This window comes from Triturus cristatus, chromosome 4_1 (assembly GCF_964204655.1).
Source record: "Triturus cristatus chromosome 4_1, aTriCri1.1, whole genome shotgun sequence".
In the NCBI taxonomy this organism is placed as follows: Eukaryota; Metazoa; Chordata; class Amphibia; order Caudata; family Salamandridae; genus Triturus; species Triturus cristatus.
In genome coordinates, this window is record NC_140585.1 from 117,516,905 (window position 1) to 117,540,426 (window position 23,522).

The 23,522-nt window shown below is 43.7% G+C and overlaps 1 protein-coding gene across 1 annotated transcript in view; it reads right to left on the reverse strand.

Annotated features, from left to right (window-relative positions):
• Positions 1 to 17,826: 17,826 nt before the first annotated feature.
• LOC146844090 (phospholipase A2 inhibitor and Ly6/PLAUR domain-containing protein-like) overlaps positions 17,827 to 23,522 on the reverse strand; it is a 138,195-nt gene continuing 132,499 nt past the window's right edge. Inside the window, exon 6 of the mRNA XM_085650838.1 lies at positions 17,827 to 19,565. Within this exon, the coding sequence (XP_085506964.1) occupies positions 19,441 to 19,565 (125 nt within the window). The 3' untranslated portion in view covers positions 17,827 to 19,440. The remainder of the gene's footprint in view (positions 19,566 to 23,522) is intronic.

Below are 23,522 nucleotides of genomic sequence, written 5' to 3' on the forward strand. Positions count from 1 at the left end.
GTTGTATGACATAATTTCGAAAGACAGAAAATCGACCTACAAAAATATCGCAACAAAAATATCGTAGTCAAGAATATCGACATCCTATCTACAACATGGTAAGTACAAAAATATCGATAATTTATTATCGATGTCAAAAATATCGTAATTAAAAAATATCGTTTTTTTTTTTACTTTAAAAATATATGTAAAATAAACCAAATAATACTTATAAATAAAAGAAACATAATTAAATATATTATATAATATGTAAAATGTATAGTTAATATAAATAATTAAATAAAACTTTAATTAAACATATATATATAATATATAATATATACACTTACTTAATAATTACTTTTAATAATAATTTCTGTAACATATTAATTATTAAATATTTTTTTAAATTACCAATACATCTATACACATAAAACAATAACATTAACAAATATTAAATAATTACATATAGCAAATAATAATAAATATTTTTAATTTGAATACATTTTATTATAAATTATATATTACAATAGCTAGAATATTACAAAACATATTAAATATCAGACACAATAAAACTACTAGTCCAACTCCAACAAAAACAACAGTAAGGAACATGTTGGATAGCGTAGGGGTAAAAATAACTATTCCAACTCCCGAGAGTGCAACAGTAGGGAAAACATTGGATAGCGTAGGGGTAAAAATTACTATTCCAACTCCAAAGAGTGCAACAGTAGGGAAAGTGTTGGATAGCGTAGGGGTAAAAATTACTAATCCAACTCCAGAGATTGCAATAGTAGGGAAAGTGTTGGATAGCGTAAGGGTAAAAATTACTATTCCCACTCCAGAGAGTGCAATAGTAGGGACAGTGTTGGATAGAGTAAGGGTAAAAATTACTATTCCCACTCCAGACAGTGCAACAGTAGGGAAAACGTTGGATAGCGTAGGGGTAAAAATAACTGTTCCAACTCCAAAGAGTGCAACAGTAGGGAAAACGTTGGATAGCGTAGGGATAAAAATTACTATTCCAACTCCAGAGAGTGCAATAGTAGGGAAAGTGTTGGATAGCGTAAGGGTAAAATTTACTATTCCCACTCCAGAGAGTGCAATAGTAGGGAAAGTGTTGGATAGCGTAAGGGTAAAAATTACTAGTCCCACTCCAGACAGTGCAACAGTAGAGAAAACGTTGGATAGCGTAGGGGTAAAAATAACTATTCCAACTCCAAAGAGTGCAACAGTAGGGAAAACTTTGGATAGCGTAGGGGTAAAAATTACTATTCCAACTTCAGAGAGTGCAATAGTAGTAAAAGTGTTGGATAGCGTAAGGGTAAAATTTACTACTCCCACTCCAGAGAGTGCAATAGTAGGGAAAGTGTTGGATAGCATAAGGGTAAAAATTACTCTTCCCACTCCAGACAGTGCAACAGTAGAGGAAAGGTTGGATAGCGTAGGGGTAAAAACTTACTATTCCAACTCCAAAGAGTGCAAAAGTAGGGAAAGCGTTGGATAACGTAGGGGTAAAAATTACTATTCCCACTCCAGTACGTGAAACAGTAGGGAAAGCGCTGGATAGCGTAGGGGTAAAAATTACTATTCCAACTCCAGAGAGTGCAACAGTAGGGAAAGCGCTGGATAGCGTAGGGGTAAAAATTAATATTCCCACTCCAGATAGTAAAACAGTTGGGAAAGCTCTAGATAGCATAGTGATTCTATGAACATTATGACCAATTCAATAATTTGTTATAAAAAAATTGCATGTTAACAATGTATTTTTAAAATAATTATTATTAAATACCAATTATATAAAATGAATATTTAAAAAAATAACTTTAAATTACATCCCACACTATTCCCCCTTTAACACACAACACACTACACATACACAATACACAATAGATTTAAATATCAATTTATGTCTTATTTACAATTAATAATACATTCTTTATAATTAATATAGTTATTAATTGACTAATTAATACATATTAACTACAAAATTACAAATATTCACCTATTAATTATTAATTAACAATACATTAATTAGCAATAACAACAAATAAAATACAATAATAAATTATTTATATTTACTATATTTAACTAACTAATAACAATTAATTATTAATAATTACAAATAAATATAAAATCTCATTATTTATTTTATTTTAATTACATCCCACCCTATTCCCCTATAAACCCACAACCCACTACACATAACAATTCACATAATTAATTTAATTATCAATTAATCACTTAATAAAATTAAATCACCAATTAATTACTAATTAACAATTAATTAATTAACAATAACAATAAATAATTATTAATAATAAACCAATTATAATGTATATAATTAAGCAATTAATAAACGTATTTTACAATTAATAATTAATTACCAATTAATTAATCAATTAATAATATTATTTACCAATTATTAATTCATTAACAATTAATTAATCATAAATACCAATTAAACAATACATATTAATTCATTAATTATAATTAAATTACTTCCCACCCTATTCCCCTATAAACCTACAACCCGCTCTGATACTAAAACGCTAAATTACATTTAAAATATTTATTATTCTCTAAACATTTATTTTTAAATTTATTAAAATACATTACAATAATCTTTAACATACAAATAAAATACATATTAAATTACATTACACTAAATAAATATCGATATTATTGACATCGAAATTTTTGCTTACGATATTACTTACATCGATATAAATTACTTCGATATTATTAACTTCGATATTACTTACCTTGGGATCGATATTCTGTCCATCGATATTCTTGACTTTGATATTCTTTACCTACGATATTAAAAACACGGTATTATTGTAGGTCGAAATTTAAAACTCAATATTTTGCCTAAACGCCTCACTGAAGCAGTGTTGAGTATGGCTCATCCTTCTGCTCTCGTTTTTTCATCGCCATCATCCATTTTTTCAGGGGGCTGTTCCTCTCAGGGCACATTTGTTTTGACACATGTGTAGTGGAATATTGCACGTCATTATCATCTCAGACCAATTCTGGGCAGTGAAACCTAGACTTGAGCATTCCAAACCTTTTTTCGATGAAGTTTCTTGTGTGCAATGTGCATGATGTACCTTTTGTGGATCAGTCTGGGGATTGCCAAATGGCGTCATCAACCACTTATGTAGGCCATATCCTTTATCGGATGTACGTTGAAAGTAAGATAAATGTGTTAACTTTAGTGAGAAGCAAGTATACACGTCATGTGGCGTACATCATTTTTGTACAGAATATAATGGTGATTTCTGTTGGTGATGATTAGGTGCTGTGTATGACATTGAGTTTTCCATTCTTTGTGACACCTGTCACTTGACTTGCTGTCTATCACTTGATGTGCATGCCAAGAGACAGAGCTTTGCAGTGCATGCTTTTTTGGCAGAAAGGTGTGTGGCTGTTGCAATGTGTGAGTGTTATCTGTGTGATGATTTTGTTTGATGCACACTTTCCAAGATTGTGCATTGCACATCTAGGCACATTTCAATATGTGAGTGCGTCAGATGTTTTATTGGTGCAAAACAGAGTCACTTGCAAGGCATGGTGATCCAAAACATTTTGTTGATGTTACCCCTGAGTTGTCACACATTTTGTTGACATATCCCTGCACTGGCCCCTTTGTCACATGGTGCACCAAGACCTGCATCCTGTGTATGATATATTTGGACATGTATGTACACCTTAAGGCATGTGCACATTTTATTCGGCTTGGTAGCAATTTCCATGCATGCTTTACAATGCATTACACCTTTTGATAGTTGGTTTTAATCAAATGGGATGTGTGCTTACTGGTCTTCACAACTCTTTGTAGGATATTTGCCTCCATTTCTATCTGTTATCCCTTGGCACTTTCTGTTATCATGCTATTTATGTGTGCATCTTCGGACTGTATCAAGAAAGTGCCGCAGCATGGCACCACAAGCCCTTTGCCTGCACCACGCTACGGCACTTTCCGGTACAGGAATGTGACATATTTACAAAATTAAGCTGCATTCCAGTGCTCTCCCCTGTACTGGTGCACAAAGAGCTGCCATGCACCGGCACCCTTGTACCATGGTGCAAGTTTGCCTGCGTCATGGGGAGATTGTTTTTGTGCAGGAAGTGGCACCTTCCTGCACAAAAACAATCACTACAAGCGTTTTCCTGCACACATTGAAAGAGGAAAAAAACACTGTGAAATGCAAACATTTCTCCTTGTTGTGCCAAGCTTAAGTATATCTCCCTTGGAGTGAAGGAGACACTCCCTTGCATTCGCAGGTACCACACACTGCTGTCTGGTCAGCTGACCCTGAGCTCCTATGGACTCCAAAGGCTTCAGCAACCCAAGAGTGCGTTGCTACATCCTTCGGTGTCCGATCTGCCCTCGCACCAAGATTAAGGTCAGAATTCCTTGTAGGGGCTGCAGTACCCAAACCCCTGTGCACTGTGTACATTTTTGCAAGCGCATATGCTTGTTGGTTTCCCAAACAAGAGTCTTGGGGTCCAAATAGATCCAACTTTGGCTCCATTTACTACCAAGAACTCTGGACTCCTCACAACAAGTGCTCCCTGTGCTGGTGTTTGGTGAAATTGTTCAAAGTCCTCTCGCGGCTCCTGTGCCTTTGGCCTGTGGGTCCACTTGAGGGTCAACATTGATTTTCTTGGGCTCTCCTGGTTGCTCCAGACCTGCTCTGACTCCCCTTCCTGTGGTGAGTCTCATGGACCTTGCTGGTCCGAATTCTACACATCCTTGACCTTCTGTGTGGGTTGCCGTTGCCAAGGCAGTTTGGTGCTCCAGCCAGCACCGACCTCTCAGTACTCGGCATCCTTTGTTGACTCCACAACATCGGATCCACATACCTCAGTGAGAGAGTATCCTTCCACGTACCCAAGAGGGACCTCCGATCTGCAGACATCGAGAGCAGAGCGGAAGAGCTTTCTCCTACGTCGCAGCCAAAGTCTGGAATGAGCTCCCTGTCAACATCAGACTCTCTCCCAACCTCCACACCTTCAGGAGGAACCGTAAGACCTGGCTCTTCGACTGATTCGGAGCTGCACCCCTCCTCCCCAGCTCCTTGAGACCCTCACGGGTAAGTAGTGCACTTTATAATTCCCTGATTGATTGATTGATTTGTGGGACAGCTCATATATGGTTCCTGGTTGTCCTTAACAACTCCTGGTCCCCATAGCTGCAGAGTCAAGAATTCCATCAACACACCTGAAGCACCCGACATTGGTGAGCATTTGTCTACCGAGCCCCTGGTCACTCCTGAGTGACTCCGACTCTGTCTCCTCTGCTTTGAGGTACTCTTCAACAAGAATCCACCTTTGGATTCCAATGGACACTTTTCTTCCTTCCAGCAGCGGCTCTTCTTCAAAGTCCTCCATTGGGTCGGACAATGGTTTCCGACACCACTTCAGACCTATGCACCCGACTTCGCTGGGATAGGTAACTTGGGTATCTTGGTATCCACAGGTGGGGTGGCTCTCCAACCTCCTATCTTCCATGGGGTTTCATCAAAGTCCATTGGAAAGGGTCCTTAAACTCTAAAACTTCAATCACTACTTTCCCATAGAATTGTATGGAGCCCGGGGTTGTTTTTCCACACTGCACCCTTCCTCCGTGTGGTTCCTACTTAATATCCTTTGGTGGTTCTCTGGGGTCCCAATGAGTCTACAACCTCTCAACACTGTCTTGACTCGAGTCGTGGTTCTTATACCACTATTTTGTTATATGGTTTGGTCCCCCTGGGGCCCACTGTGTATTAGTGCTATTTAGTATCATTTTTGTTCTTACGTATTGTGTGCTTTGTGATTATCTCTGTGTAGGAGATACTGTGTCCTACTAGATAGTGTTATATTAATAAATACATATTTTTATAACTACTGTGTGGTTCTCCTTTCATTTAGTTTTATCAAAGCTGGACGAACCCGAAGGTGTTGGTACAATCACTGAGAAGCAGTGATAGGGAACCCACTAGGTTAGTTAAAAGGCCCCTCACACACCAACCTGGTTGGTGTCATGCTTCCATCATAGGGGCCCCAACCGGGTGGCCGAGTGCCTCCCGGTTGTGCTGCGACGCCTGGCTACAGCGGAGCTGGTGTGGTGCAGAAGTGTGATGTCGTGAAGGCTTAAAAATATCTCTGAGAGTCCTTGCCGAGGTAAATTTATTATTGGCGGCTCAGGATATGTTAAAATTAAACTATGTGGTGCAACTACGAAAGAGATTAGTTTCTAATAGTTGTATGTGTCGTAGGTCTACATGTTTCAGCCCACTTAGGAGTGTCAGGGGCTTTCGTCAGGACCAGTGTGTGAAGTGAGTGGCAAAGTGAGGAGTGCCACGTGATTAGTGAAAAAATAAAAAGATTTAGTTACCTACACACTCGCTAAGGTGTGTGGAAGAGGTGTCTGCACATTGGCGGACACCGCAGCGAAAAAACCTGTGGGAGAAAAGAACATAGCACAAAGCAGTGGCATTTTGTGCTGAGTATCGCCGCAACTATAAAATGCAATCTTCCGTGCTGTGATGTATCCAACACTTGCAGGCGGTTGTGCCTATGGCCACACACATACTATACTGGTGTGGCATGCTGCTATAGTCTCACACTGATCAATAATAACTAATGAGAGGACGCTGTGTGTCCTGTGAACTCTATCGTTAAATTGGTGAACAGCAAGACCGGCAACAAGACAGGCAGGAAGGGTAGTGAACTATTTTCATGGGGTGCCTGGTGGAGGCTGTGGGCACCATGAAGGGTGGTGCTGTGTGGCCACCGAGTGGTCAGACTTAGACGTAAATACCCAGTACGCACTGGCTAGCATAGGCTATCCAAGTGACGGTGTGCAATACAAGTGAAGTGCTGGGTACAGGAAGGGGAACTACCCCTGTGTGACGCGCTTGTGGTAACGGGAGAAGGGGATGACAAACAGAAGGAATTAAGAAGGAATTACACTATGGCTGAGTATTGATCGCTGCTCAGGAAAGGGGAGGAGTGCGCTCCTTAAATCACAATTTCTGTGGGGAGGAAGGAACAAATCAGGCATGAAGGTCGGGACATCATCGGCAGATGTAGACCGACAAAGAAACAGCGCGCGTCACCTTACTTGGTCAAGTCGCAGCACCCGTATTCCACCTACTCAGGGCTCCCGGATCCCGGATGGTGGTGTGTCCAAGGCGGAGGGGGAATAAATAGTGGTAGGGGCCATGGTTTACGTGCTGGGTGTCCAGTAGGTGCTGGTGTAGCAAAGAGGTCTGCGCATGTGTGAGGCAGGGTTGCGAGTTGTACGCGCATGCGTGGGGCGCGAGCAAGCGTCGAGGTCGCTACTCCAGAGCGCATGCGCAGAGGAGCAGAGACGCTGCAAAGGGGAGAGCGCGAGCAGTAATAGCTGAACTGGGGCAGGCATGTGGGCACTGGATGCCAAATATAAAGAATCGGTGCCAGAGATAAGCCTTACGTGAGAAAGGCGAGAGGTGGACCGAAACATACAAGGGTGCAGATGTCGTGCTGGCATTTGGCTATGAACAGGTGGACAGTTGGGGTAGCCTCACGGGGGTATGGGGGCTACTGGGTCTGCCAGGAGAGTGGGAGAACACAGTGCTAGCATAGGAGGCTACAGGAGGACAATTCAAGGGGTGGAATTAGGTTCTTCTGAGGCTATTCCATGGGATATTATCGTTGAGTCCGGTGGTATGACTGGACAGAGGATATATCCAACGTTGCTCTTGTTCTAAAAGGCGACTCTGGATATTAGGAAGGTTGTGGTCCAGGGCCTCTACAACAACCCATCTCATGTCATTGGTCGTGTGGCCTTTTTCTATTAAATGGGTAGTCATTTTGGTGGTATTTCTCTTGCATCGTATTGTACTGCGATGTTCACAGATCCTTGTTTTTATTTTGCGAGTGGTCATGCCTATGTAGGTGAGGTTGCAAGGGCAAGTGATCCGGTACACAACATTTTCCGAGTTGCAATTCGTATGTTTGCGGAGTTCCCAAGTTTTGCCGGGTTCAAGATTCAGTTGTTTGGTCGTTTCAGTAATGTGGCAGACACTACAATTGCCGCATGGGAAATGCCCTTTGACGTTGGGGAGGCCCCATGCGTTGAGGACCGTGTTGGTGGGTTTGGGAAAGCTGATCGGTCTGGTGGATACGATGGTGTCCTTGATGGTGCGTGCTCTTTTGTTGGCCAAGAGGGGAGGTTCCCAGTTGAGTTTTCCTGTATTCAAGATTCTCCAGTTTTTTTTAATGATTTGAGCAACTTTGTTGGTCACTGTGTTGAAGGTGGTCACACATGTGAGTGGCGGACTGGTAGGTGCCTTAATGTAGTTCTCCAGTAGGCCCTCGCGATTTTGGTTTCTGGCCCTCTTGTTAGCTGTCTTGGTTATCTTGCGGGGATAACCACGTTGGTGCAGCTTGTGGCAAAGGTCAGTTGCCTGTGCCTTGTAGTCCTTGGTGTCACTGCAATTCCTGCGGAGGTGAAGAAATTGGCCATATGAAAGGTTCTCACGGAGGGCTCGGGGATGGAAACTGGAAAAGTGTAGTAGGGAATTCCGAGCTGTGGGTTTGAAGTGAGTCTTACTCACAAGGCCTCCTGATTCTGCTTTTATGTCCAGGTCTAGGAAGGTGGTCCGATGCCTGTCTGAGCTGTGTGTGAACCTAAGATTAGGGTCGCACGTGTTGATCCATTCACAGAAAGAGGCCAAAGATTCTCCTGATCCCTCCCAGATCAGGAGGATATCATCAATGTATCGCTTGTAGAATTTGATTTGGGGGATGCGTGATGAGTTGATGTTGAGGAGGTGTTTGGTCTCAAAATGGAAGACATACAGGCCCGCTACGCTTGGGGCGAAAACGCTGCCCATTGAAGTGCCGTACTTCTGGAGATATAGCTTGCCTTCATATTCAAAGTAGTTCTCTTTGAGCACTAGTGTTGCGCATTTGAGTACAAAGGAAGGAGGGGTGCGATATTGCCAGTCGGTGTTGTTTAGAGCCTGTTCTAATACTTTGAGGGTGTCGTCTTGAGGGAGGCTAGTATACAAGCTCTCTACATCAAGTGACACCAAGAAAGAAGTGTTGGGGTCGTAGCGTATGTCCCCTAGAAGACCTAGAAGGTCTTTGGTATCTTTAAGGTATGTGCTGGTGGATTGAACCAATGGTTGCAAGAAATGATCACAAAAACGTGAAAGGGGTTCTAAAAGAGACCCGATGCCGGAGACGATGGGGCGTCCCGGAGGAGGGGTTTTGTTCTTATGAATCTTAGGAACAGTGTAAAAATATGGTACCTTGCCTTGTGCGGTTGTGAGAAATTTGGCCTCGTTCTTGGATATGTGGCCAGAGTCTTCCGCATCATCCACTAAGGATTGTATGCGAGTCTTGAGGGAGGGGGTGGGGTCATGTGTGAGCAACTCATAATTTTTGGTGTCATTAAGTAGGCGCTCACACTCGCGGTGGTAGTCCTCTTTATTGAGTATTACCGTGCCTCCCCCTTTGTCCGCTGGTTTGATAATGATCTCTGGATTCTGCTTCAATGATTGTAGGGCCATACGTTCCGCCTTGCTGGTGTTTTGGAACATGTGGGGTTCTTTGAGGGCTTCAATTTCTTTGAACACTGTCTGCTCGTATACCAAGATCTCGGGTGGTATGGAGCATGGCGGAGGTATGAATGTTGATTTGGCTCTAAGGGTCGTGTCCCCTTGGTCTCCAGGGTCAGTGAGTGCGGGTGCATTCTCAAAGAAAGCCTTGATTTTAAGTTTGCGAAAGAATTCCGCTAGTTCGCAGTGCAGCTTGAATTTGTCTAGTTTGGTTGTGGGGGCATAGCCAAGTCCTTTTTCTAGGATGGCCACTTCAGTGGGTGTTAAGACATGTTTTGAAAGGTTAGAGACAAGGCTCAGCGTGTGCTCGGGCCTGGTTGTAGGTCTCTGGTTTGGCTCCTTGTCTGAGCACCCTGCTGTGGATTGTCTTGCCAGTGTACCGTACTCCCTCTGCGTCTCCTTCCGCGACCTCGTCGGCCTCTTCCTAAAAAAGGCTGTGGTTGGTTCTGATTCATATATGGTGGAGGCGGGCCGAACGGTGGGTTCCAACCGTACCCAAATTGTGGGTGTACGGGGGGGGTAGAGAGGTGGGTATAGCATATTTGGTCCCTGGGGCCCATGGGACCAGGGTGGTTGCCAACCTGATTGTCCACCTCTGCCTTGTTGGCGTCTGCGGTAGCTGTTGTTGCTAGAGCCACTGCTTACTGATGAGTCTTCATCCGATGAGGTACCTGACATGTCAGCGCTGTGGGGTGGCTGGTAGTCAGCTTCAGCGTAAGGGTAAGTCTTTGCGTAGGAAAATCTTTTCAGATCTTTCTGGAATTTGGTAATTTTACTTTGGGTAAGGCCCTCTTTGTATTCATTGATTTCTCTGTTTGTTTCTTCCAGTTTTTCCTTTCATTTAACCAATACTATAAGATTGCATTCTGGTAAAACAAGCTCCTTAATATACCTTCAAGACTGAGCCTGAAGGCTGCTCTCCACAGCTACCACTAGGATACCTTTCTAAAGTTATCTTTGACCTCTTTAATCACCTTAAGGGTTGTTTGGAAATGAACACACATTCCCTCTTTTGAACGAGTGCCTACTGTAATATTGTTTAAATATCATATATTCAATATCGGATGCTTGTAGCATATATCCTGATTATTTTTTTTATATTTGAAATTGCACCAGATATCACATTTCCAATGCTTTCCTAGAATTCCTGGTTTAATCATAAAGTAGTATTTTGAACACAGGATAACTCTTCACAGGATGTCATAATCTGTTCTCAGAACCTCTTGCATCCTCAATTGCTGCTGGTGGTGGTAGTGTTATGGACAGTGGATGCAACCATGTCACCCCAGCCAGTGGGGAAGAGCTCAGAAATCTAGCTTGTTACGTCCCCCCGTAAGCGTGTGCAGAATGGGCTGGCCCGCGTATGCCAGGCTAGCGTAGGGGTGTGAATAAAAAGCACGTATCCCTGGGCATGATTCTCTTCCGGAATGGCCAACATATCTGTCAGGGCGGTGCCTCTCACCCTGCCACGAGGCCGGTCTCCAAGAGGGTCCACCATGTGCCGGTACAAGCTCCAAGCCCAAGGCCCGCGATCTTAGCAGCCTCCTCAGACCATCTCAGCCTCCACGAGCAAGGCCCGCTGTACTCCTTTCTTGTTGACGTACTCCGCCGGCATACTCAGCGGACAAGTAGGTCACACATTTGGAACTGAGTCTTGATTACACAATATGGGATTGTGCTTGTACATTTTTTTTTTTATTATGGGTCACCATCAGACCTAATACATTCTTGTTTTATCCCAAATCATAATGAAGAGCTTTAAAGTATTTTATGGCTGAGTTTATGTCATTATACTCCCTTCGATGTGGTGCTACCAACTCTGTGCATAGCATTCCAACCACACGTGTCTGTGGGCCCTCGCTGACTTCTGCCTTCGGCCTACACTGCGGTCCAGCAGGCCTCACACCAATGCAATACAGTCCACGGCATCATCGCACGGTGCACAGCCGCTCAGCTCTGGTGCCTCCATCTCCGTCAACCAGAAATCTTCTCCACATGCCATTTCAACGCTGTGTGTTAGAGATGCTGGAGGGGCAGACTGCACAACGGTTGACCTGCGCTGACCGCTGCCTCTGGCCTACACTGCGGTCAATTAGGTCACACATTTGGAACTGAGTCTTGAGCTCATCATGGCAGTGTTCATATCACAGTACGCAAGGAGAGGAGTAAGAGGAAGAAACGGTTTAGTCTGGAGGACAAAAGGATCTCTGTTATGGAGGTGATCGAACACTTCCTACAACTGCACTGGTGCCACTGACTCTGTGCATCGCAAGCCGATGACACGTGGCTGTGGGCCACTGCTGACCACTGCCTCCAGCACACACTGAGGTCAAGTAGGTCACACAATTGGAACTGAGTCTTGATCTCTTCATGGCAGAGCTCATATCATTGTACATGCCTCATCGCAGACTGCATCCCTTTCCAGCTCTGGTGCCACTGACTCATGAACACTCTCTGGTTGAACCTTGGTGTCATCTGAGTCCATGGCCTGAAGGTTGTCTTTATCATCATGTAGCTGATACTGACATGAAAAAGGAGACTGTGGCATTCACCTACTCCATATTGCCTGTTTCTGCTTGCTTCTGCCCTCTGCATCATGCCCTGGATGGACACCTTCCACTGTCCCCCGTAACACTTAGCGACATTCTCCTTGCTCATCAACGAGGACCTACTCAGCTCTCGTGGCCCTACATCAGTGCATCGCAAGTCACCGTCCCGTGGCGGTGTGCCTGTGCCGGCCGCAGTGCATCCGGGGCCACTAACTCTGTGCAGCTCAAGTGATGGACCTTTGCTGTTTGAACTTTGAACATCTGATTGTCTGATCACTGTTTTAGTTGTTGCCGGCACCAACCAACACCTGAGGGGTGACTTACACTACCCAACACCCATCCAGCCCAGGCGTCACTGGACATACGACCCTGGCAATAAAAGGTGCCTGGCGCACCTGCCCGTAGCCATTTCCATAAATTATCTCAGTGTGCTTGTGTGGTCATTATGTATGCAATTGGGCCCCGGGCCATATCACATTACATTGTGCTGTGTACAGCGGGCGCAACCTTGTCACCTCAGGCAGTGGGGTAGACCTCGGAAATGTTGCTGTGTCGGACACCCCTGTGAGTGTAAGGGAGTGAACTGGCGTACGACAGTATGGCATAGGGTGTGGTCATTCAACACGTGGCTCTGGGCATGGTTAAGTTGAGGCCTTGTCAAGGAAGTAACTAATGCATGTGTCGCTGGTGTAGTGTCGGTGCCACCTGTCACGCAATTTACAATGTTGCTGTGTAGCATGCCCCCGGAGTGTGGGCTCAGCCGAGGGGTAAATAAGGGTGCGCAAGCCCACTCGGGGTCAGCGATCAGACATGCCAACTGTTGTGTGTGTTGCTATTTCCGCAGCATAAACCAACGGTCTACCCTCAACCGCATGGTGAGTACAGCCAGACATGAACTGGGTCTGCCCTGTCCTTATCATAGGCCTACACACATGTAGCCACCCACCTGCACTGTGTTGTTGTCAGGCTTGTGGACATGCCCAGACTGGCATGACAATGGTGTGCCGTAGGGGTGCAAGTGATGCAACCGCGCTACGCACACTAGTGAATGGGCTCGGGGGGATGGCGGAGCAGCAGTGAGGCCACGTACTACACACTGATGCCGCTCATTTGCAACAAGTAGTAAATGTCATACAGGAATCACAAAGTCACACATATCACACACCAATGAACCAGTGAGCCTGCCAACACATCATGCAGAACCAACTATTGACTCATGTCTCTCTGCACTGTCACATGTGATCAAGTGCGCTTGGATGATGACACCCCTCCGAGCCCCAAACACACAGGCCCAGAGGCAGTACAATGTGGCCCACAAACACACCAGGGGCATTGTGGAACACACATTAGGCCTGTTGAAGTCACATTTCAGGTGCCTGGACGTCACATGTGGAAGGCTTCTGTTCAGCCCAGACATTGTGTGCATGATGATTGTTGCATGTTGTGTGTTGCACAACATATGTGTATGCAGCAATGCCCCATGGATACAAGTCAATGAAAACAAGAGGTGGTGAACTGCACACCTACATTCTCCATGCTTTTCTTGCTTGACCGCTGTAGAGGCTGCAAGTTTGCTCCGCACTCCGCCCCACTGCGCTGCAGAAACAACGAACACCTTGGAACCGGTTGTGATTCCAAACAAACTGCACAGCCTTTTTCAACTGAATGAATCAATTCAATTAAATGTTCAATTTTTTCTTCGTTTTAACTCCATGTTTTCTCCCTTTGCTTTTTCTCCATATTCCTTTTATTCCATGTATTTTTCAATTCGTAGTATCCATTCCATGACCATTCAGTTGAAAAAGGCTGTGCAGTTTGTTTTGAACCACAACGGTTCCAAGGTGTTCGTTGTTTCTGCAGCGCAATGGGGCGGAGCGCGGAGCAAACTTGCTGCCCCTACAGTTCTGGAGCGGTCAAGCAAGAAAAGCATGGAGAATGCAGGTGTGCAGTTCAACACCTCTTGTCTTCATTGAATTGACTTTCCGCCTGTATTTGGTGATTTTGCACCCCTGAGTAACTATTAAGGACGATGAGTTTAAAAACACAACAAAGTATGTATGATAAAAATCAATGACCATGTGAATTATAGTGAAAGAGTAGAGTGTTTTTTCAGACATCAAAGACTACCATCGGCATTTTTCGAAGAGAGACTTTGAGTGGCAGACAGTAAATTGGTTACAAAATGAACTATTGTGCATTGCGCATTGGTGTAACGAACTGCAAGATGTTTCGTATACAGATTATGTTATCTGTGATTACCTGAGAATCGGGTCTTAAGGAAGGAGTGGAAGTTGCATTGTGGGAAATGTAGTGCTGTTGATAGTGGGATGGACAAATCAATCAAACTGCACAGCCTTTTTCAACTGAATGGTTATGGAATGGACACAATGAATTGAAAAATACATGGAATAAAAGGAATATGGACAAAAAGCAAAGAGAGAAAACATGGAGTTAAAACGAAGAAAAAATGAAAAATGTAATTGATTTAATTCATTCAGTTGAAAAAGGCTGTGCAGTTTGTTTGGAACCACAACCGGTTCCAACGTGTCCCATGGATACAAGTGCCAGATGCATCGGACGATGATGATGAAGATGAGGCAGGTGGACCACACCCCACTGCAGTCGCAGCAGGAATAGGCTGTAGGAACACCATCATTGACAATTTCTTCACATGAGCACGTCACATTGCGACAGTCCTTAGCTATCAAGGGACAGTACAAAATGACCACAGGCACAGCATGTGCACGAAAATGCATTCCAAAAAACATTCCCTGAGCGCATTTCACTCATCTGCACAGGCACATCACTCAGACAAGTGCAGCATGTAGTGCTAACAATGTTATGGATGGTGGGTGTGTCACCTCTGTCCAGGGAGCTGTTTAGAGTGTCACGTATTCAAACTGTCAGTTCTGTGTGTCACAGTTAGTAGGAAATCCCACTCTTTGGCATTGATATGTACCACCATGATGCATGGATGCTCTCTGTGACTCAAGTCCCACAACATGGGCAAAATGTATGTAAGTGGGAGTCACTGCCCCTGCATTCGTCCCCGCTTTCATCATATATTGACAATGGACATGACACGTCTGTGTGCAGTAGGAGTTGCTTTTCCCTCTGCAATGTGAAGGGGAGATGGGTTTCTCAGTGTGTTCCATGCATGTTTCAGCCTTTGCACAGTTTACATGCAGACTGCATGTCAATGTACATTTTGACTGTGAGGAGATGCCTATTTAAAGCGGGACAATGGTCATTTGTTCTACATCACGGATGTGGAGTTGTACTCGTACATTGTCATCTCACAGTTTTTTCATTCTGCTTTTATGGTGCATTTTCCAGCAAGACGCGTTGAAATTGCAGGCCTATCACGGGTTATCGCTGATTTTTGTATCGCGATTGGCCTCATCGCTACTATTTTCGCGTTCGTGTTTCGCGTTTTTTCAGCATCGCGTTAATTCTAACACAGTCATTTGACGCGTTATCGTGGGACTATTGCATGGTACTGCCGTGTTGAGAATACCACGTTAACACGGAGTTGTTTTCCCGCTATAGATTGGGATGTGAAGAGTTGCGTTAAGCTAATTTTGCGATGGTTATCACACATTCTTGAGAATATCCCCTAAGTCAGAAGGCAAAATCCTAGACCAGGCCGACCTGCTTGGTGTATCCAAGCTCGAGGCCCATTTTTGTAAACCATGAAGTGTGCTTAGGTCCCGGTGTACCATAGAATACTATTGCCACTCAAATGTACTTAAAGTTTTAAAATGTAATTCCTCTGTTTCTCCTTATTGGATTTTGGTCATTTTCATGACATTTCCCTTTTTAAAATGTACCTGATTTTTTTAAATTCGATTTGGGTTTTATATTGATCGGTATTTTGAATTTATTACTGTTTCAGTACTGCATAAATAATTTATGCATTTCCCTAGATTAAGCCTGTCTGTGTCATTGGGTTTGAGCTCATGTTAATTTAGTGACTCTTGCAGTACACTCTGGCAGTTGGTGATATTATTCCTTAAAGAGGACGACTGCCAACTCCTTATAATAATACACTTTGTTAAAATAGACCTGAGAGCAAAGGGCCGTCCCAGAATCCTGTGCAGTGTGACATAAAAATGTGCATATTTGGACTGTGGTGGTACAAGGAGGCTAGGAGCACTGCAGGAACATTGGTTTCATGTTCAGGGCCACACAGGAGCAGCAGCAGCACCCTCCCCTCCCAAAAATCCAAGAGCAATGTTCATTTAAAATTCAAAAGAGCACTTTAAGTCTTCCAGGTCATTGGATTCCTGATCTGGGGAGGAATTATTTTAAACATTTAGAAGTAAATGGGATATAACTATGTTTCCTCTTCATTTGCTCCTGATTCTCCACTATAACCAATGTGTGCCACAGGTGGGTAAGACTCGGCCACATAAGATGCCTTTTTTTCAGCAAGGATGTTTTTTTTTCTTTGTTATGGGTCACCATCAGACCTAGTAAATTCTTGCCTTATCCCACATCATAACGAGAAGCTTTAAAGTATGTTTTGAATGCTTAATTCTGGGATCAGCCTAAAAATGTTACAGCTTAATCAGCTAACGGTAGACCCAGATTTCCTAACTGGGACTCAGTTGTTGAAACTCTAATGATCATCTAGACTTTCTTGGAGATACATTCATGACAAACCTGGAGTCCACCATGTACTTGAGAGACAGTCTTGAACTTCACTTTGGTCCAACCCATCCTCCATTGGACTTCACAGTGGCGGCAGGCATGCCTACTGCCATGGTTCTATGTCAATGAGGGTCTCATCCTGTCTTTGACATTAACTGTTCTATATGGGTGTCTATTTACCTTTATTCCTTTTACAACCCCTCTCCCATTAAACACTCAACCAATAGCTATCCATAAAAAACACAGACCCATAGTAGATGCAGCAGTGTCAACTTAAGTTTATTAATTTTTTCAATGTAAATTATAAATCAGTTCTATATTGTTTATGTGTTGTTATGTTGATGTTAATCCATCGTTATTTTGCTCACCACGCCACCCCAGTTCAGACATGGCCATATGGAAATCAGTCTTGACCCTGTGCCTCATGGGAACACTCCAGCCCGAACTGCCAAGCCATGTCTTCACTGGACCGGAATCAAGCATCCTAGGACCGGTTTCGGGGTTTCACCCCTCTTCAGCCAGGATAGCTTGACTCCAGTGGCGTAGTGAGCACGGGACCCACATCTGGGCATACCCTTTTGACATATGGCGAACAGCAAAACACACAAGATGATGGACGGAATGTTGCACATTGGCAAAACATTCACCCCCAGTCACAGATCTGGGTTTAATCCATCGTTATTTTGCTCACTACGCCACCCCAGTTCAGACATGGCCATATGCAAATCAGTCTTGACCCTGTACCTCATGAGAACAGTCCAGCCCGAACTGCCAAGCCATGTCTTCCCTGGACCGGAATCAAGCATCCTAGGACCGGTTTCGGGGTTTCACCCCTCTTCAGCCAGGATAGCTTGACTCCAGTGGCGTAGTGAGCACGGGACCCACGTCTGGGCATACCCTTCCCACATAGGGCGAACAGCAAAACACACAAGATGATCGACGGAATGTTGCACATTGGCAAAACATTCACCCCCAGTCACAGATCTGGGTTTAATCCATCGTTATTTTGCTCACTACGCCACCCCAGTTCAGACATGGCCATATGCAAATCAGTCTTGACCCTGTACCTCATGAGAACAGTCCAGCCCGAACTGCCAAGCCATGTCTTCCCTGGACCGGAATCAAGCATCCTAGGACCGGTTTCGGGGTTTCACCCCTCTTCAGCCAGGATAGCTTGACTCCAGTGGCGTAGTGAGCACGGGACCCACGTCTGGGCATACCCTTCCCACATAGGGCGAACAGCAAAACACACAAGATGATCGACGGAATGTTGCACATTGGCAAAACATTCACCCCCAGTCACAGATCTGGGTTTAATCCATCGTTATTTTGCTCACCACGCCACCCCAGTTCACGGGGTTTTCTACAGCATAAAGCAGACATGTCAAAGGATTACAGAGCACAAATAAACTCATAACTCTACGTTCTTCTGTTTTGAGATCATCAACACAATGTGGCAGATGTTTTCCATGATGTTATATTCAAAGAGGTGTTTAACTTTCAGGCCAAGAAAGAAAAACAAAGCAGCAATGACCAGAAGCCCCTGATAATGTCCCGCTGATAGTAGACGGTTAGTTAGTTGGGAATCTCCTGAGAGCGTCTCTGATGGCCTTCATTGTTGAAAGAAGCAGGATGACCTCGACGGCCCCCAATGACTGATCCAAAATTTCCAGCTGCATCTCAGATGGGAGGTGACACCTTGTCTCTCTGGTTCAGGCACAGATGTGGTCATAATTAAACAGCCGTTGGTGGTGGAAAGGATGTGATAAAACTGAAGGAGTCAGAGATTCAAAGTCAGCCAGTTTTAAAGCATGTTGAAGTGTGGTACACTGTTTGTGTATCACATGTCAACACAGAGACTGATATGTAATCTGCATTAATATTTATTGGCAGGATATACATTGACTGTACAATAATAATTTGGTGATGTTATTTAAAATAGAGAGGCAACACTAGATTTCAGTTTCCTCAAGTCAGCATTAGAAGCTCATCGCGAGGAGCACCTTCTCTGACCACAAGCCAATATCTGTGGGTGGTTGAAGGGCCCGGGCTTGGATCACTCAATGCATCAAGCAGATGAAACCCTTTCATGCACTCAATGCATCAAGCAGATGAAACCCTCTCATGCAGTCAATGCATCAAGCAGATGAAACCCTCTCATGCCCTCAATGCATCAAGCAGATGAAACCCTCTCATGCCCTCAATGCATCAAGCAGATGAAACCCTCTCATGCCCTCAATGCATCAAGCAGATGAAACCCTCTCATGCACTCAATGCATCAAGCAGATGAAACCCTCTCATGCCCTCAATGCATCAAGCAGATGAAACCCTCTCATGCACTCAATGCATCAAGCAGATGAAACCCTCTCATGCACTCAATGCATCAAGCAGATGAAACCCTCTCATGCACCCAGGCACCAAAGATGGCATAATATGGAGGTTGGTGGTCTGTAAACAGCCCAAATATTGCCAAGCACATTGCCTACGTGTACTCTGTGTCTCAGGGAGGCTGACATAAGTTCATCTGCTTCTCTCTTACAGTGCTCCACTTCACAAGTCCAGACTCTGAATGCCAGGTACTTGTAAAACGTTAAAAATGTTTCCACTGACAACTACTAAGCTGGGGTATTACTGCATAAGATGTGTAATTAATGGTCTCAAAGCTTCTCTGCAGGTGAACACAGTAAATCATAAGTGTAGACATGCGACCCAACCAGATAGAATGATTGACAGAAATCTTGAGACGCGCATCCAATCGCGAAATAATATTGATCAACTTGACCTGTAGAAGAAACAGACAGACAATAATCAGTCATCAGCAATGCTGTTACATGAAAGTTTGTTTTCCATTTTGGAAAGAATTCATGCCCATCCCAGTTCCAAAGTCCCCTAGATCTCAGATTGGCAACTAATACAGATGCTGCAAATTGTTAGATGCAACCTGGACTGGATTCCAGGCTCTGGGATTTCAGGCTGAATTCTGACTGTCACAAAAGGTCCATACGTGTCCTTATGGCGGGAATTTAGAGGGTGCATGGAACAAGGAAACTACTGGCCTGACACATAAGTCATGATTTCAGCTTTACACTGTCAACAATAAATGTCAAACACCCACACTATTTTATGGAGTTTACCAAAGGACTCTTTTTTTATTGACTGCTTTTTGGAAAACTTGTTGAACCTTTTCTTTTGCAATAAATGTTTTTTCAACTGATTACCAATGCCCAGAAATGCTCAGTTATTTTTCAGCAAATCTTATAATGAACTGTACCACATTCATGACACAAAATACAACTTTTGTTATTGTAGTGGTGTATTTCTTTATGCAACTCTCTTGGTGCACTTGAATATTCCAGCATCATTCTTAAAATACCACTTCACCTTGGTGATGAGCCCGTCAGTGGGAGTTATCAAGAAATCCATCCCTGTGCTTCGTCATGTTACGATCCTCTATGTTAAAAAGTGGCAATATATATGATGATATATATGATGCACATGTATTTGTGCTGGGGATACAGCAGCAACAATGCACTCATGTGGTTCCAAGGGAACATTTGGAGGAGACTGCCTGGGCTATGCCACCTGCACAACTTGAACAGTGAGCCCTATATTATGGAATTACCTGAGAGAACCCATTGTCAAAAACAGCAGAGACACACACTCACATGCCCACAATGTAGGTATTGTTTCTCTTCATGGTATTGTTGCTGGCTGTGTGTTGTGTCAGTCTCCAGTGGTGAATTACAGACTGCCATGGTGAGTATGTAGCTTGTTGTGCTTGCATAGAGCACAGGACATGACAAGAATGAACCACTGCTGTTAGGAAAGCTGGATTATCGCCCTCCTGATCACCTGCCTTTTACTGCATTCCACAGCATCTCATTATTCCAGAGGGTCTTGCTCTTGTGTGATGTGTTCCCATAGGATATAGTGTATGATGGACACTTAATTATACCCAAAGGTAAGAATTGCAGAGACTGGAGTTCTATTGTTTGGCCTCCACTTCTGCATCCTCTCATCTCTTCCACCATTAGGCAGGACAACCAAATATTCTATGAACCGCAATCCTCTGAATCAATATTGATTAGGTGGAACAGAGTTGTGCCACTGGCCTAGATGTACCCACTCTGTAAGGGACTCAGGCAACAGCAGGGTCCTTCCCCTAAACCCAGCCATGGCTGCTGACGTCCCTGGAGGGAACATACCTCGCAGACATCTGGGCATGCTTTGAGCCACATCACACGCTCACATGCCCTCCACTTTAGCCTTGAAGCTCCGGAGCCCACTACTGCCCTTTCTCTGAACTCGCCTCTGCTTTCCGATCTGTGGACGGAGCCTGCTGTCTGCTGGGCATCTGTGATTGCTGTGCTGTTCTGCGAGGTGCACCCTTCACTTCTAACATGGGCTTCAATTGGAATTCCATAGAGCATATTATCAAGCCCATTATCGCCGTTTTAGCGGCAGTTTTCTGCCGCTAAAGCGGCGATAATGTTATTGCCAGTCTTGCTAATATGCCCCTAGGGCCTCTGGCTCAGCAGTGTCTACCATAATGATTAAAACAATGTTTTAACATATATAATAAAAATCAGGGATCTGCTTCTATATTACAATTTAACTCCAATTAATGGCTTTCAGGATAAAAAAATGTGCAATAAAAAATGCAGAAGGATCATTTAATAATTCATAGTGAAATTATAAAATCTAATGTTTTAAGCAACAAGGTTGGGTTTAAGATAAAAATGCCTATAGCTTAGAAGAAAGTTACAAAACATCAAAAATTGCAACGTGCTCTCTGTTTACACCAACTATCTCACAGGCAAAATATCATATTTAAGGGGCTGGATTCATATTAGGAAAAGCCACCACATGATGCACTGTTCCAAATGTGAGTCTTGTCAAAAGTGGGCCTGACAATAGTTTGCTGATTTCTCTTATGCGGAACTCTATAAAGCGGACAAAAATAACTCTGCCACATAGTTCTGCAAGCAGTGGAGTGCATTAGTTTGTGCTGTTCACACAGATTTTTAGCACCCTGTTTTTGTTGTAGTGCAAACGGCACCATTCGCAGGGCACGAGGATGCTGCTCCTTTCTGCAGCACGAGGAGATTTTCTCCTCGAGTGGCACATTCCTCAAAACAAGCAGTTGGTTCCGCACGAGAGCAGTCGTGACCATCAGCGGCCGCCAGCATTGAGAAAGCTCGCTGGGAGGTGGTCTAGCATTGGACTTTGCTTGGTTGCCAAATTTTGCAGAGTGGAGTTTTTAACAACTCTGTGTGCTCCGCAAAGCTCGGAATGCAGAAATATCTGCAAACACAGCGAACGGAGAAAAGTTCACAGTCCAAGCCTAGTCATAACAAAATGGTCCCGCATGTTATTAACGCAGGATAAATAGCTGTGCAAACCTCTTCTATATCAAGTGACATGTACAAAGCATCCATCGATTTCTTAGTAAGTGACAGTACTTGGGTGGGGTCTAAACAAATGGGCAATTTAGACAACAAACTAAAATAAGAACTAATATATGATAGCCGAGGGCTATGTGGTACATTGTCCAGATGTAAGCAGTCAAGGACAATAGATGTGGTAAAACCGGTTTACTCTCTTGCCCACATAGAAAAGCATAGTAACAAAGGTCTTGCAAGTGTATGTCCTCCATGTACTGAGGCCCAACCTACTGATGTGCGATCACAGCTGAGGGAGAACCGGAGAGGCATGATAATCATTTCCTCAGCTTGCAGGACTGTCCTAGGAAGAGAGCCATAGGCCACCTTCATATGAAGCAGAAGCCACCCCTCTAGCCTTACACATCTCCACCATTTCTATGATGTGTTGGCTTCCTAGCTTAGATGAGAACCTAAAAATCCCATGTGAGTTGTGTTCATCTTGTCTTTGGCATTTAATATCTGTTGTGCCCAAGAGCTATGACCTGTGAATAGAACCTCCAAGTAGCAAAACTAATTTACGTTAACAATTAGGTTATTATAATTAAAAAGGTTGTACATTGTTTGGGTTTTAGCCCACACATCATTGTAAAAGATGCAGATGTGTTGATCACCATATTTTTAGAAGACATAAACTCTCCAAAGGCACTCATCAATTTCTGCAGACCAACCGGAGTCCTAGACAGCGAGACAGCGTAGTTAGAATATAACAAGACTGGTATAGGATGCACCGGCACACAGGGAGCATCAGCTTGCAATGACTGCAAAGACTTATCCACCCCATGGATAACAAGCATTTGCAATGCAATAGGTCTCGCTTTTGTGAACGTTTAAGCTATTGACATTGAAAACTTCAATGCCTTTTATTTATGTGTTTTTAAAAGGAACACATATATAAAAGGCTTTGTTGTTTTCAATGCCAAGTGCTGAAACTCTCGCAAATGCAATACTATTATAAAGGTGGCCACGCCCTTTTTTAGAAACTGCTCACATATTCAGGTTACCTTGAGCAGTGTCTAAACAAAGGGGCGTGAACATTACTGCAGTGAAAGCGTGTATGATGCTTTCACCCAAAGTAAAAAAAAATAAGTAATTTCAAAAGCTCTATAGCTTTGCCACTAAAGTGAATACCAACCATGCTGTATATTAAATAATTAAATAAGCGCAGCCGCTATAAGGTGGACCGCGCTGTATATTAAATAATTAAATAAGCGCGGCCGCTATGAAGTGGACCGCGCTGTATATTAAATAATTAAATTAGCGTGGCTGTTATAAGGTGGACCACGCTGTACATTAAA